The 16,084-nt window shown below is 40.6% G+C and overlaps 1 protein-coding gene across 2 annotated transcripts in view; it reads right to left on the reverse strand.

Annotated features, from left to right (window-relative positions):
* The window catches only part of angpt2b (angiopoietin 2b), a 263,137-nt gene that overhangs the window by 228,401 nt on the left and 18,652 nt on the right, over positions 1-16,084 (reverse strand). For both annotated transcript variants that reach the window (XM_041212758.1, XM_041212757.1), the window contains exon 2: positions 11,931-12,838. In XM_041212758.1, the coding sequence (XP_041068692.1) occupies positions 11,931-12,230 (300 nt within the window). In that variant the 5' untranslated portion in view covers positions 12,231-12,838. The remainder of the gene's footprint in view (positions 1-11,930; positions 12,839-16,084) is intronic.

The following is a 16,084-nucleotide window of genomic DNA, read 5'->3' on the forward strand; positions in this document are numbered from 1 at the left end:
AAGAAAACTCTGCTTCAATCTACTGCCACCAGACAGAAGGACTTGAAATCAACTCATTCCAAAGAGATCCTGATGAATGGACATTTGAATGAAGGTCTGAAGTACTGTGAACTCTGGTAGTGGTGGGGGTATGGGTGAGTGGGAGGCTTGCTTCTCCCCTTAATGCTTCCAAGAGATGGGCAAAGCAAAAACTAGAGTCAAACAAAACAAGTCAGTTTGAATCAAGGGTTGCACACTGACCTCTTCAGTCAAAACATTACAATTTCAGACCCCACTGAACATAATCTTGGATACACTTCAGTGCAGTACTGAGGAAGTGCTGCATTGTCTGAAGTGCCATTTTTTAGATAATGTGCTTGGCCATGGCCTGTTTTTGTTGACATAAAAGATCCTGTGGCTCTATTTCTCCTGCTGATCCACAAATAATCCACTAAAACAGGTTACTTTATTGTTTATCATCATTCTTTGGGTTTGAAACAACATAACAGCAGTGACTAAACATCTGAGTAATTCTTCGACTGTGAAACATGTTGGGATATGCTTAGAGGATATATAAATGTAAGTTCTCTTTTTCATAAATAAAAAGGACAAAATGTTAAGATAACATGACCATCCTGGTAAAATGACATGATTAGTACTTTATAGCCTGGTTAATAAAATGCAAAGGAATACATTTCTTAAGAAAACGCTTCACAAAAATTGCACATAATGAATGGATAATGAATCTGCTGCCTGTTCTGTGCCAACAACTGAATTAATAATCATGGGACTGGCTTTGGGGTAATAGAACCTTTAACATAAAGTTTCTTAAAAGAGGATGGATACCAAGCAGGAATTGGTATGGTTGAGGGGGATTTTGAAGGTGGGTAAATGGCAGGGGTTAGGGCCAAATTGCAAGGAAATGGTGATGGATGACTGCCACTGATAGTGCAGAGGAGGGAAGGGGGAATCTGGATTTTTTTTCTGCCAAAAGGTTGTGGATGGTGAGTTGTGTGATTTTTATCTGTGATTCTCAGAAAACAATATATTGAAAAAATATGAACTCACTTTGCTGTAGTCGGCTTGTTAAAAACAAAGGAGAACAACCCAGCACATTTGACAAATGCTGGGAGAATTTCACCTTTGGGTGGCTTTCCACCTCATCAGCTGTTTACGTCGGCAGGGTAACTGTTGTCGAGTAAAGGGATTTGAATATTGCCAGAAATCCTCTGTGTCAAGCAAAGCCTTGCTTAAGAGGCAGAGGGGGCTGGATTTTACATGCCCCCACTGGGCTTGTTTCCAGCAGGGGCGCATAAAATAGGGCAGGTGCCCAGCCCATCACCTTCCCACCCACCCCTGAGCTCATCACCATAACATGGTAGGTTGTAAGTGCTGAAATTTGCAGCATGTGTCAATAAATAATTAATAAACCAATTAACCATGATAATATGCTCCCCACCCCATTAGTATGGTTGGCTTGGGCAGGCGGGCGGCAGTAGGCAGCCCATTATTTATAAAAGTTTTTTAAAGAGCGGGAAGGAAGATGGGTACTATTTCCAGGGGGTGCCCTTTACATATCTGCAGCAGCCTCCTAAGATAGTACGCCTACCTTCCTTCCTACCCAGCTGCTCTCCAAAATCTACCCACTCCTCACATACCCTCCCTAAGCTGGTCAAACCCTCTTTGCCCAATACCCTGGATTTACTTCACTCTGGGGTCCATTGGGCCTTCTTCTTGGAACTAGTTGCAGTTCTTGCAGCGCTCACTACTGAGCTCTTGGTGGTGCCAGGACTGCTGGAGCTGTCGGCCAATCAGATTGAACTCTTACTAAACTTTTTTCATGGTTTGCTGGTAATCTGAATTGTGAGCACCTTTACTCTACTTTTGTCTTAATGACCATCCAGGACCCCAAACTCGACCATGAGTGAAAGTAAGTGAGCAATAGGTGAGCCTTTCCTTGCAGGGCAAGAGCTGAGATCAAAAGATATGCTATTCTCAGGCGCATATTGGTAGCTAATTATAGATGGCTATTGGAGAGACGGCAGAGGATATTTTCTAGAAGATAGCAGCTAAGAAGGATTCCAGTTCTGTGGAGGGACCGGAGCAACTAGGATTGTCCTCCTTAGAGCAGTGAAGAACATGGGCAGATTTAATATGTTCAAAATTATGAGAGATTTTGATAAATTGGAGAGTGGGAGGGTTGGTAACCAGAATTAAGGTAACTCCCTGAAGAGCCAGAGGTGTGATGAAGAGAAATTTATTTATGCAGTGTGTTGTTGTGATCTGAAATGCATTGCCTATAAGAGTGGTGGGTATACATGCAATATAACCTTCAACAGGGAATTGGATATCTAGTTTCAAAGGAAAATTTTGCACGGATGTGAAGAAAGCGAGGGGGAGTGGGATTAATTGGTTAATTGTTTCAAAGAGTGGGCACGGACATGAAGGGTTTAATAACCTCCTTCATGCTGCATAATTCTATAATTCTATTGCCTGGCTGCTTGCTTGGTGACAGCATAAAAAAAATGGGGTGATAAGGATATAGCAAGCAAGTTGTACAGATATCAAAGGGGAGAAATCAGTTCATGTAATGCTGCAATGCTGACTTAACTGAATTCCATGGAGTCAGGCAATGTTGTGGACTGCTACTTACATGGGCCATGTGGAATTCTTCAATGATGTCATTAAAAACACAACTAGGCCATGTAGATTCCGCGGTGCTTCCTGCCCCGAGAGGATTGAGGTAAGTTTGCATAATTCTGCTAAAAGTGGCGTTGCGTGAACAAATATTGTCCCCAAGATTTAATAATATGAGAGAAAACCATTCTGTACCATGACCAACTGATAAAGCACAATTAGTGGGATGGGTCATTTTGATCAGAGCTTGTTGATAAATCTGAGGAATATCTCTGATTAATAGAACAATCATGCACAACATCTAATTGATGCTTTTGATAAGAAAAGCTAAAAATGATAGAAGCACTGCAGGAAAGCAGATAGAGCTTCCAGCAAGGGAAAGAAAAGCATGTTTTTATGAGCCAGATGGATTCTCTTCCAGTTATTCTCTAGGTCACAAACTTGTCCTCTATTCCTCATGATTTAAGATTGAATTACAGCTCTAAAAGCTCTGCTACACTTTGTAGCTTTGATTTTATATGAACTCCCCCTCAAGTGATTATTTTTGGAACAAGAGACTGAATATCCTAGATATTCTAAGCCTCCTTTAAATTGCTTAGGACCATTTTATGTTGATATGCTCAGATATCAGATTGGACACACGGTAGTGTTGCTAACTTAGAAAGTTTAAGAATGCAGGGACAAAATATTCCCTGTGACCAGCTTATAAGGGCACGTAAAGCAATACTTCATATCACGGCTTGGACCTTCTGAGATTTCAGTTGTTCTGACAGGTTTTTGCAGCAAAAAAAATAACTATTAAGAGAGATTTATAATGCTGTTGCTTGTGGCAACAAAGTTCTCCGGTGGTAAGTTCTGGGGTTGACAGAGGTGAAATGTTCCAAGTTAGTGTAGCAATTAAGGGTTTGAAATCAATTACAGGTTTAACTTTTTGAGGTTACATTTGCTGATCATTATCTCTGCATGAGTAAGTGATTGTTGTATTTCTTCTTAATCCGCATTATCTAAATTAACAGATAAAGAGTTTCCTTGATGAATGTTTCACCGATGAATCATTTCATTGATTGCTTCCAAGATTCATAATACAGTTCATTTGTTCATCAATAATCTTCCAGTTCTGTAAACCTCACATTTTTCAATACAGTATTCAAAAAAGTTGCATTATTGAGTAATTATTAAAGGTGGAAGACTTAGTACATTAATGCAGAGTCCTACACCACAGAATCATAAGATGCAGATTCACACCAACAAACATGCTTAAATGATAAATGATATCCATATCTTGCACTAACCCATCCAGGAGAGGAATGGGATAGCAGAAGTGAAGACCTTCCCCACAGTGAGGGGAATAGAATAGAAAGTCGGGGTGGTGACATAGCCCCGAACATAAAGGTGACAAAATTTTTCAGGCCATTTGATTGTAGCAGCCACACACTTGATGGTGTTTTCCAGCTTGATCCTGCTACAGTTTGAGAGGTTATCAGGTGGACACTGTACTTGAATGGTGGACACAAGCATTAGCAGAGATACATCTCTAGCATCTGCCTGCATGACCACCAAAAACTCTAGTTCCTGTCTGCCATATTGGGAGTTGCTCAAGATCCCACCTTTCCCAACTCCACCAATGTACTAATCTGTTCCTTAGAGCAAGAAAGTCAATCCATCCAAAGTTTAGAAAATTTGAAAGTCTTGAAGTTGTTGGGCTAGGTGGTTGGCACAGCGGGATTTGGGGGTGGGGTGGTGACAGCGGTGGGTGCACAGTCTAGGCTGCTTCCTTAGAGTTCTCATATGCCCTTGTGGTAGTCTGTACATCTCCATTTAGTTGACATATCATAGGAATGCTACTTCCCAAATAAGTCCCAGATACCAATAAATCTGAGGAGGAACTACCCCTCACTCTATTCCCTGGTCAACATTTCCCAGTAGGGACCGAACAGATGTTTCACCCCATACAAAGCAGTGAGGAATCTTCTCAAGAGTCAGCTTCTACCATCTTCCTACAGGGTTCTGCCATTTAACTGCAAGAAATATGGTGAGAGTCTGGCAGAACACCAATTGAACTTCAGGGAGAACGTGTTTTCCGATACTCTTCCATGACTGTGAAAGGCACATAGGTCACAAGAGCCATTGGCACATACTAAGGTTACAAAGGTCCTGTTCACAAGTAAAAGAACTCATCACTCTATGGTCATCATTGTAAACTGAGGCTTTAAATGATTCCACAGTTACAAGCAGAGTACAGTACATCAAGTAGTATGAGCAGCAAGTTTAAGGTTACATAGGGCCAATCAAGGCAATTGATGTCCATAGAGCTTATTTGAGACACACTGTATATTCAATAAAGTACCTTATCAAACAGAGATTTTAGATCTCAACATACTAGAAAGATGAACTTTGAAGCAATGCTGTTTCCAGCCATAAACAATCAAGTGGCTAAGATAAACTGGTCTCCACCTTCTCAAACATTGTTCTAGATTATTCGTTTTACATTAACTATGCTTCTCCATTCGCTAACAGTTGGCATCAACTAAACAAACTCAGAATGTATTAACATAAATGTTGCAATGTTTAAATGAACACGCGATGCAGTGGATTCTAGCAGTAGTATGCTCAGCGTGCACCAGAAGAAGTCAGGGTCATTTCTTACTTTCTAACAAAATTCACAAAGGATCCAAAGTCCGCCTGGATTCCTCAGTGCATCACTGTATTATGTACGCTTCTCCCCCTATCTGGTTAGGGTTGCCAACCCTCCTGGATTTGTTGGGGTCTACTGGAATCAGCATCTATTTCCTAGCGATCATTGAAAGCAATCTGGGTGATTTAAGGTATGCAAAATGTTAATGGATATGCTGTGCATGAGTGGCTCAGGTTGGCAGGCAGCTGAAACTTTTGCTGATAGCTGCTGGACATTTGCAGAATGTGGGTTCTCCTTCCGGCAAAGATGGCAGGCCCGAGAGCTGAATTGAGGCTGCCACTCTTGCTGCCGGACGCAGTGCTTCTGAAATGGAAGAAGTACAGATGGGGAGCCCTGTACCGTGGGGTTAGTTCTCACCAAAATGTTGCATGCTCCTGGATGGAGTGTGAAGCAGAACTGGGGCTCAGCCTGAAATATAGTGAGAGCCTGGGCCTCAGGAAGTGGGGAAGCCCTGGGCTCTGCTGCCTCTCAACCTGACTGTGAGACCAGGAGTCCAGGGTAGGGGTAGTTGAAAGTAGGAGGTCATGTAACATCTCACAGAATATATCCAGCCGGAGATGGCAACCTTATATCTGGTACATCAGATTGAGATGAGAAAAGGAATGCTCAGCTGGTCTTAAGCTTACTGGTTTGCAATGTATCTGAAGTACTTGTAAAGAGGATTTTGCTGAACAGACTTTCCTAACTATCAAAAAAAATCTACTCAACGTTTTTTTGAGAGATCTAGATGAATGAGCAACTCCCACTGTGTAAGTTTTAAAAATATAACACAAAGATAAGCACAAAAATTGTAGAATGGCAAGCTTTATTGTGGTAGAAATGGAAATCTGAGAGGAGTTCCACAGTTTGAAGTAATGTTTCATGAAGGCTTTATTGTTATTTGTAGAAATGGTGTACAATTTGTAACTTGTGCAGAAATGAAGCATGTAATATGTCATTTGTACCACTCACTTGATGGTTTATTCACTTACAAGTACATTGAAAAATAGGAACAGACATAGGCCAGTCAGCCCTTGGGAAAGTTATACCCATTCAATTAGATTGGTACCTCATTGTGGAATAATCCAAGGTAGGGGAACAGTGGGGGAGTGGCCAGGAAGCTGGTTACTCTAGCGCATGCCAGCTAGACTTGGTGGACAAGGGAACCTAGCTGCTTTGTGGAGTTTTATATAATATATCATTGTGCACCCATAGACATATAAAAAAATGAAGAAAGCTAAAGATAATCAAACAAAAATCACTGAATTCTTTGGTTTTGTCAAGGTTTGATTGGTTCACAGTATCACCTAATTATCATGGACCAATGAGCAATGTTTGTGGCTTATTACAATGGCCAGGCTTTTACTGCCCCTCCAGAGTGTGTCTCCCTGCCCTGCCCAACAGCAGGTGCAGCAAGCCATTTAAATCTCCTTTCAGTTTGGCGGGGCCATAATATTGCTTAGGGCGGGAGGGACCTTAACATCCTGGCCAATATTATACTCATGCTAACCTATTATATTGAAATGACATAAACCACTGATCTGTGTAAAAACACATATTTCTTACGCTATATAAATGCATATGTACATGAGCACACAAACTCCAGTAGATCTCTCATGGCATTTGTTTTCAGGTAATCTGGGGAATGCAGCATTGTTGTCATAGACTGTTGCTAACAAGGCCTGCCCAATTAAAGCCACTGGTCAAGTATCTCTTCTGGAAATATCTATATAGAGGGCAGAGATAGGCAATTGTAGTTGGTTATAAACCCTAAAAGACAGCAAGTAATTGGAAATTCTTGCCTCCAGATCAATAAATGACTTTTTAATTTGCTTTTGTAATGCCATTGTGACTCTGAAGTGTGACATTTGAAACATTTAAAATTCAGAGGGGTTCACAGTATAGATACTAAGAACTTGGAATGAAGAGTTTAGAACTAGGACCCTTAGAGCTGGATTTTCCCATCCTGATGCGGGGCTGAAGTGCATCAAGTGGGATTTAAAAATGGAAGTTGGGACCCAAATCCAGCATTCTTGCACCCAATTCAGTGGAAGATAAAGAGGTGGGTCATGAGCCAGCATGCTGATGTCCCAACATTGTCGACTCCATTGTGGAAGTGGGAATTTCAGACCACCTGCAATTTCCATGGAGTCAGGCCGCCTTTGGAAGGTGATGTATTTCATAATAGCACAGGGATGTTGTGAATCTTGGAGGAGCCATACATGGAATTGGAAACTGTATGGAACATAAGTGCAAAAGGTGTTTCCTATGTCACATGTCATGCATAAGTCAGTTTTTTTAAATACAGTGAGTGATGATAGGCCTTTTGAAAAGGTAAATGACCATTAAATAATGTGATAGTCAAATTGTCACTTTTGACATCTGTGAAGCTGTCAAAGTAATGAACTGCATTGTAAAAGTGGAAAACTCTTAAGATGCATTACAGTATATTATCCACTGGATAACGGATGCATTGTACAATAATGAAATTCAGATTTGATTATGTGAAATGCCCTCCTTGCCTTCTTGTTTTCCTTGAAATTCAGCTCAGCTATCTATGTGACTTTTTCAAAACTTTGAAATCTGACTGAGCTCTGAACATCTTTCACGTTCAGCCTAACCATCTGTTCAGTTGTTGCAAAGCTTTGACAGATGGCTGAGCTTCTGGCTGCCTTAAAACAGTTTAATGTATTCAGCTCAGGAGGCTTTGTTGAGACAGTGGTTCAATGGAATCTCACCACAAATGCTTGTCTGAATTCCAAACTCACTAATGGATCCTGCTCAGCAGGGGTTATTGACACAGCTGTCAAGGAGCATGTGAACTTGGTTATTTTGGCAGATGAACTATTAAGAGGAATATACTTTTTAAGGGGATATCTGAGTACAGTTTGTTTATATTGACAGATTATGAATTTCTCAAAGATCTCAAATATTATTATAGGGCTCATGAGCTCTGTTTATAGTAGATACTGACTGTGTGGATTAAGGGATGAGTTTGGGTAAGGGGTTATGGGGGTGGGAGGCAGTAAGGGGGTAAGGAGCATGGGCGTATATGGATCATAGGGGTGTTAAGGGGTGTGTCAAGGTCAAAGGGATGGGTAGGTGGTGAGGGAGGTAGAGGTATGGGTTTGAGGGCCTCACATTCATCTGCAGATCCAGGCCAATGCCTCAGTGAACAGAGACAGGCCTTTTAACCCTGATTCCTAGGTGACCGTCTTTACCCCAGAACACTATGAATATTCAGTCGTTGAGTACAGTCAAGACTAAGATCAATAGATCTTTGGACTCTTAAGGAGCAGGAAAGTGAAGCTGAGGTAGCATGTCAGCCACAATCTTGGTGGAGCAAGCTTGAGTGTCACTGTGGCCTATTCCATGGTGGTGTAGAGGTAATGTCACTGGGCTAGTAATTCAGAGGCCCAGGCTAATGCCCTGGGAACATGGGCTTAAATCCCAGCATGGCAGCTGGTGGAATTTAAATTTAATTAATAAATCTGGAATTGAAAGCTAGTCTCAGTAATGGTGACAATGAAACTACCATCGATTGTCATAAAAACCTATCTGGTTCACTAATGGGAAGGAAATCTGCCATCCTTACCTGGTCTGGCCTACACGTGACTCCAGACCCACAGCAATGTGGTTGACTCTTAATTGTCCTCTGAAATGGCTGAGCAAGCCACTCAGTTTAAGGGTAATTGGGGATGGTCAATGAATGCTGGCCTTGCTAGTGATGCCCACATCCCATGAAAGAATAAAGAAAAATTTGGATTGTGACAGGCACGAAGTTTATGAAAACTGAATAAATATTTTGGTATTTACATTGAATTTTTTGTTCAATAGGATTTTATCTGAAGATATTTGTGAATTCAATAAATGCTGGATTATACTTTTGACATGCAGGAGAGATCATAAAAAATCCAAAATTGGGACATGTATATTATACATGGATATTAAAATATATTTAAACTTGATCCTAAAATTCATAGCCCAATTTTGGATGGATGGTTCACTGTTTGAATTAAAGGGGGTCTCCCATTCAAGACAAGGGATGAGAAGGATTTTTTTCTCTCAGAGGGTAGTGAATCTTTGGAACTCCTTTCCACACAAGGCAGCGGAAGCAGAGTCTTTGAATGTTTTCAAGGCAGAGGTAGATAGATCCTTGATAAACAATTTTGTGAAAGGTTACCGGAGCTTGGCAGGAGGTTACAGTCAGATCAACCATGATCTTATTGAATGCCAGAGCAGGTTCGAATGGCCGAGTGGCCTACTCCTGCCCCTAGTTCATATGTTCAAAGTGGTATGGTTAACTTTACATATAATATGCACCAGCTTACTACGCTAAATACTTTATTTCCACTATATGTTGCTACTTTTTTGAGATGAGGTTTAATATATTTTCATTGTATCTGAGGCTGCCCGTCAAACATATCATTTACTCAAGTTAGACCAAGTGTTTCTTCTGTTTTTGAGCCTGTTCTGCTGAAATGCAAGTAGGCTGCAGCTATTTTCTTGCTCACACATGGGACTGTCAATCACTTGGTATCCCATTGTTCACACTTCGACCTGTCAATCATTCGGTGCCTGACTACTCCCGCTTTGCTCCTCAAAGTCTCAATCAATAAGCAACAACCTCCATGCACCCAGCTGCCATTCCTCTCTCATTAGACACAAAAGCAAAAAATGCTGGAAGCGTTCAGCAGGTCAGCCAGCATCTGTAATGAGAAAAAAAGGTTAATATTTCAGGTTAGAGCTTCCATCAGAGTTTGTCAGAGTTCAGATGAAGGTCTCCACCCAAAACATTAACCTGTCTTTTCTCTTTACAGATGCTGGCAGCCTTGCTGTGTGCTTCCGGCATTCTTCTTGCACCAGCTTTTTATCAATTTTTTATTTTTATTTCACATTTCCAGAATTACATCTTTTATTCTTTAGGCTCTTTAAATGTAAATGTCCCAAAATTAAATGACAATTCTGGTCACAGGCAATGTTGAAAGCAGGTATTATACTGAAGTTGTAATATCATAGAAGTACGATAGATTCACATTGCATATTCAAGAATGCCCATTATAACTCCATATATTATGCTTGTCCATCCTATATAGCAAGGTGCTACACCTTAAACAGTAATTGGCAGATTCATGTTTTCTTCCTTTTATAGAGATAGCAGATTTGGCTGATGAAGAAGGAAGAAAAGTGTTTCCAACAAAACTTGACTTTAATCCAAATTAGACATTCTGCGACTTCCTTTAGGCAGCTTTTTGATCCCTAAATCGATACATTACCCATTAGATAAAACATTCTAAAGTGATCTCTGTTTATAACTGCAGAATAATTGCTACTTTCTGGGGTGACTTGTCACCTCTTCTTGATCTAAAGTGCTTTTCCCCTTAATTCCCTTAAATATGATGAAACAAATCACAATGCCTTGCTCTTCTATGAGACAACACACCATTTATTTCCCAGATGTACCATATAAGCAGTCCCATGGAGATCTGTTGTGTCAAGTATCCGACAAGAATAGACTTACTCCATAAATGTATCGAAGTGGCCAGTGTCTGGCAGGCTGCCATACACTTGAGTGAGAAACAGCTTCCTCCCAACTCCTGGAAGCCGATCAGCGAAATATAAATATAAAAACTCAATTGACCTGGGACCTGAATACTTTTAAACACCCTTCCATCCGTTGTCTTCCCTCATACTATTTTCCTCCAACTTAAGAAAACAGACTCACAGAATAAAGAATAATTATCCAAGGAACAAAAAGGTCTGATAATGTATAATGGGATACATGGCATTTTTTGGTAACCAACTGAGAAATGTGCAGTTGTAATACCATAGTCAGTCATCCTCGTTTTGACACTATCCCACATCAAGGACCCTGAGTGCTCTGACAGGCAACATGTGCAATGACTGCAGCAACAACCACAAAACCATGTCCAAAATCAAATTTAAAAAAAAAAACACACATAAAAAGAAAATATCAGTTATTTCGAGCAATGAGATAAGCATAAAGCTTCCGTGTAACCGGTATCAATCCCTCCAGCATCACCTACACAACTTACGACATTGTCTAATTCTTTTGACTAAATTACCACCTGGCAATTACTCCCAGTCACTTAATGGTACCAACATTATAATTTTCAGAACTTAAAATGTCAACAAGCTTTAAACTTGTCAGTCTTAATATACTTCAGAACAAGCAGAGTTCTTCATATTGGAGACATGTTTGACCTTTCAAACTTTGTTTCATTTGATGTAGCAGATGCTTTTCTCATAAATGCAACATTTTTCATAAAGTTTTTTAAGCAATTCAAACAAAAGCTTTCACTTAATGTATTGCAGCAGCCTCACTGTCACAATGCTATTTTCTGAATGGAGTATTTTTTGCTTTATATTTATGTCTAAAGGATTGTTTCAAATTCTACAGCACTGTTTTAGTGCATTTACTCATAGCTCTTTAGCATCCCTACATAATCAGTCCACCTACACAGAAACTCAAAATATTTTGCAAATGACTCACAACACCAGAGTGCCTAAATTTAAATGTTGCTGCATTGGTACATGGTTTTGTATGAGCATATGGCTAGGGTATGTCTACAAAATTGTCCTGTGACATAAGAACGGTGTTAGCAACAATGGTTCTTACCTTTTGCAGCCACTGTGTGTTGTTTTCCAAGATGCCTTCGAGTTGCTGCAGCCGCTTTCGGGACCAGTTGGGCTCCACTGGTGGAGGAGCATCTCTCTGGAGTGAGTTGGACATGTGGTAATCTGGGGAAGGTTGGCAGTTCTCGATCTCTGGAAGGAGAAATGTATAGCTGCACGGTCCATGCTGAATGCGATGGTGGCGCTTATCTAAACTGTCTGTGGCTTTATTGTAGGAGCCGTACCCTGACATAGCCAGGAAAATACAAACACAACTCGCAAATGACAAGTAGCTTGATAGCATTCTGATGGTTTCCAACTGCAACTGAGCTTTGCGTAAAACTATGTATGTGCAGGGCAAAAAAAAAGAAGCTTCTAAATGTTAACCAACTTCTCTTCTTTCTCTGATGCTTTGACTATTCAATTGCTTGGTCATACATTCGGAAAAAGAGTTACTGCTTCTCCTGACGGGTTGTTCTGACAGTTCACTGGCTTTATGTAATGTTGCCAAGAGTTTGTTTTCCTTCTGTGACTCAATGATAAGGCTCAGTATTGCTTCCTATGTCTCACAGCCCACGTTGCACTGACAAATGCAGGAAATGTTCAGTTGCTCCTGATGGCAAGGTCTCTCTCCCACTTTGAGTTGGACTGAAGCCCATGCATGGAATGAGATATTTGGTGTAAGAAGGTTATGAGTCAGTGGTTCTATGTCGCCATCTGATTTGACCACAAGAATGCGTAATTAGCAGACGGTCTGCTCCATTCAGTCGCTTTCGTCAGTGTTTGACAGTTTATCTTAGTGCACCATTCTGATAACAAGGGATGTTTTACACCATTGTCCAGCCCACACTATTTTCAGACTCGAGGCTGTAAATCAACTCGTCAGTGAAATTCTGGACAAACTTCCATCACCTTTAGAAGAAAAAAGTGTGCAAAGTTTATTTTCAGTAAACCTCTGCATCTTGTATGCCCGATAAGATATATTACTAAAATTCTTTAAATTTTATAATTTCTCCTAAAATCCATTTCAAGATAATCGTTTAACCCTATCAGCCTGAACAGGCTCATTGTGCGTAACAGACTCCCAAAAAAAAAAAATTAGGTTTTCTTACAAACAGCCACAAATAATAATGCTTGCAAGAGCAACAGGCTTGACCTGACATTTTCTCAAGGGATGTCAATGACCATTTGCAGCTTGGAAACAACTTCTTGTGTTTTTTTCCAATTTTCTCCCCAACTCCCCCACCTCATATTTAAATAATGTTCCAATAACTCAGCCACCTATCCACTAGTATTTTCCATAAATGAATATAGGAAAATGTTGGCAGAGGTTGGAAAGGATGCCAGCTGAAGTCAATTCTGTCTTTCCTCAACACCCCTACCTGCAGACTGGGACATGATAAGGAGCTGGGTCCCTGACTGTTATTTTGCTTTTCTAGCCCTCCAGTTCAGCAACTGAGACAGCCACTTCAACACTGACCACAGATCAAAATTAAGGTCACCTAAAGTGTGCATGACTCAATACTACACTGACAAATGCATGAAAGGAGCACATAATCCAGGTTGGCACTCCAGTGCAGCATTGAGGTAGCACAGCACTGTCAGAGGTGCCATCTTTCCAAAGTAAGCTGAGGCCCTGTCTTCCCTGGGTTGTAAAAGATCGCATGGCACTAGTGGAAGAAGAGTAGCAGATTTCTCCCTGGCGTCCTAGTCAATATTTCCTCAACTACCATCACTGAAAACAGTTAATCGGGTCATTATCTCATCATTGTCAGTGGGACCTTGCTTTGCACAAATTGGCTGTTGCTTTTCCTACATTACAAGAATGACTATTATTATCAAGTACTTTACTGAATGTAAAGTGCTTTGGAATGTTATGAGGTTGTGAAGAATGCTTTCTTCTTTATTTTATCATCAAACAAAACATTGATAAAATAGACAGATACGTTAGTTTAATGACTGATGCAGTTTGTTGACTTGCTAAAAATTGGACAAGAATAATGAAGCATGCAATAAACTGGTGGGAAGCTTAACTTCAAATCTTTTTGCTGAAGTACACAGAGGAAAATAGATGGCTAAGACACTTAATTAAATATGCTGCAAAGCTGAAGTGCCGTTGATGTTCTTCACTGTCAGGCTTAGTTTCAATTACTGCCTCATGTCTCTGTCAGAGACACCACTTTATTTTATACTAGCTGATCTCCCATGGTATTGCTCATAGCAAGCCACAGGATTGGTTGTGTTATAAGAGCAGGGGTGTTATATCATGTCACGTCCAGTTTGCAGAAGTACAGCTGTGTCCCTTGAAGGCAATGAGGCTATAATTGTTGTAAAAGTAAAATAAACCCTTTCCTCCCTGAGATCTGAATGGCTTTAGTTACTTTAAAGGTCGTTTTGCATTTTTGTAGTGTGATGGACCTAAAAGTCTAGGTCAACCCAGCATCTATTTTTAGGGTGCTACTTAAACTATTAGGGCCCCATAGGGTGGCCAGGAAGTGTGAGCACATTTCCAGCCTGTATTGCACCCGCCTGCAATATTGGGTAAAGATTTACAAGAAGCAATCCCAATTTCTCACCCAGGCTCTGACTCCTGGCCCAGATCCCAATCTTCAATTGTTAGACCCAAGGCTCTTATACCTTGGAAATCCTTGGAGCCACAATCTTCTACTCTGTATTTTCTGAATCCCAATCCCCAAACAGACCTGGCAGCCACATATCCGAGGCCCGATATTTTAATACGCTTTTCAGGGGGTCTGTTATGCTGCACAGGCTCGATTACAATGAACTCCGAGACCTAATATCTTGGGATCGTGGGCCTCACCATTCTGGTGCAGAAATATTCCCTATGGCAATCCAACCCATAACAGCACCCACTACCCCCGTGCCCAAATCACCTGAATTTCTGACATTATGTTTATCAGGGAAGTTCACTGAAGTAACTTAAAAGTGTTGCTTCTTGGCAGCAATGTACTTAGGCTATGGGGGAATGAAATGCATTAATAACTTGCGTGCTAGCACAGTACTGGGAAAAATGATATTGAATTTGAAAGTGCTCCTAATCATTTGGATCCTAATGTATTAATACCAGATTTAGTGTGTGGCAGCAGAATAAAATTGATATAATAAATGACCTGTAAAAAATGTTGTGAAATCTGTCTAAGATATATGAATGTATAAGAACAATGGACAGGAAAAGACCAGTTGGTCCATTTACTGTCACATATAAGTATGTTGTGTCTTAGCATCATGGTTCCCAATGCTCCCCGTCCACCCGCAATCATGTAACTTTTTGAGATGGGGAAAAACACAGATAAAGAGAAAATTCTGGGCAAATTCAGGGAAGAAAATGCTATGGGAAATTCATCTGCAATGTTCCAAGGGAATCAAAATGATTAAAATCCAGAAAGGAACAATGGCTGTGAATCACATTGCACCAGTTTTTTGTGCCCTGGAGTTTCAGCCACAGTCAGGGAGTTGTCCAGCTGTCCTTTGAATGCTTGAACTGAATCTCCACTTATTAATTGAGCTGGCAATTGAACCTCTGCGAAAAGAGAAAGGAAAAGTCTTGCCATCTACCCTACACTTAGCTAAGTTATACACATGTTTCCTCCCCCCACCCCGACTTAAACCAGCTTATATTTCACCTCTCTTCTATTTTTACTTAGTTCTGTTGAAGGATCATTCGGACTCGAAACGTTAACTGTGTTCCTCTCCGCTGATGCTGTCAGACCTGCTGAGTTTTTCCAGGTATTTTTGTTTTTGTTTCACATATCCACAGGTTTTCCTTAACATATTTAATTCATATATTCTACCCACATGAACACAGTTTCATTCCTTCATTATTCCGAGGACCGCAACACAATCTCCCCTGCATTTACGCTTTTCAGGAGTAAAGTTCTCAAAGGCTACTGTGGTCTAAGGCTATTTAAATTAGGTATCAATCAAGCCATTCTCCACTGAACATTTTCCAGGGCTCTGTATCACCCGCCAAGCAGGAAGGTGAAAACTGGGCACAGTATTCCAAATGAGGCTTAACCAAGATCTTGGACATGGGCACTACAATGCGTCTTGTTTTTTACAGTCCGCAAGACTTATGTTATCCACACTAATCATGGGGTAGCGCTAATCATTTCCCAGTGTTGAAGGGGTCAATTTCCA

The sequence above is a fragment of the Carcharodon carcharias genome, chromosome 19 (genome assembly GCF_017639515.1).
Source record: "Carcharodon carcharias isolate sCarCar2 chromosome 19, sCarCar2.pri, whole genome shotgun sequence".
Classification (NCBI taxonomy): domain Eukaryota; kingdom Metazoa; phylum Chordata; class Chondrichthyes; order Lamniformes; family Lamnidae; genus Carcharodon; species Carcharodon carcharias.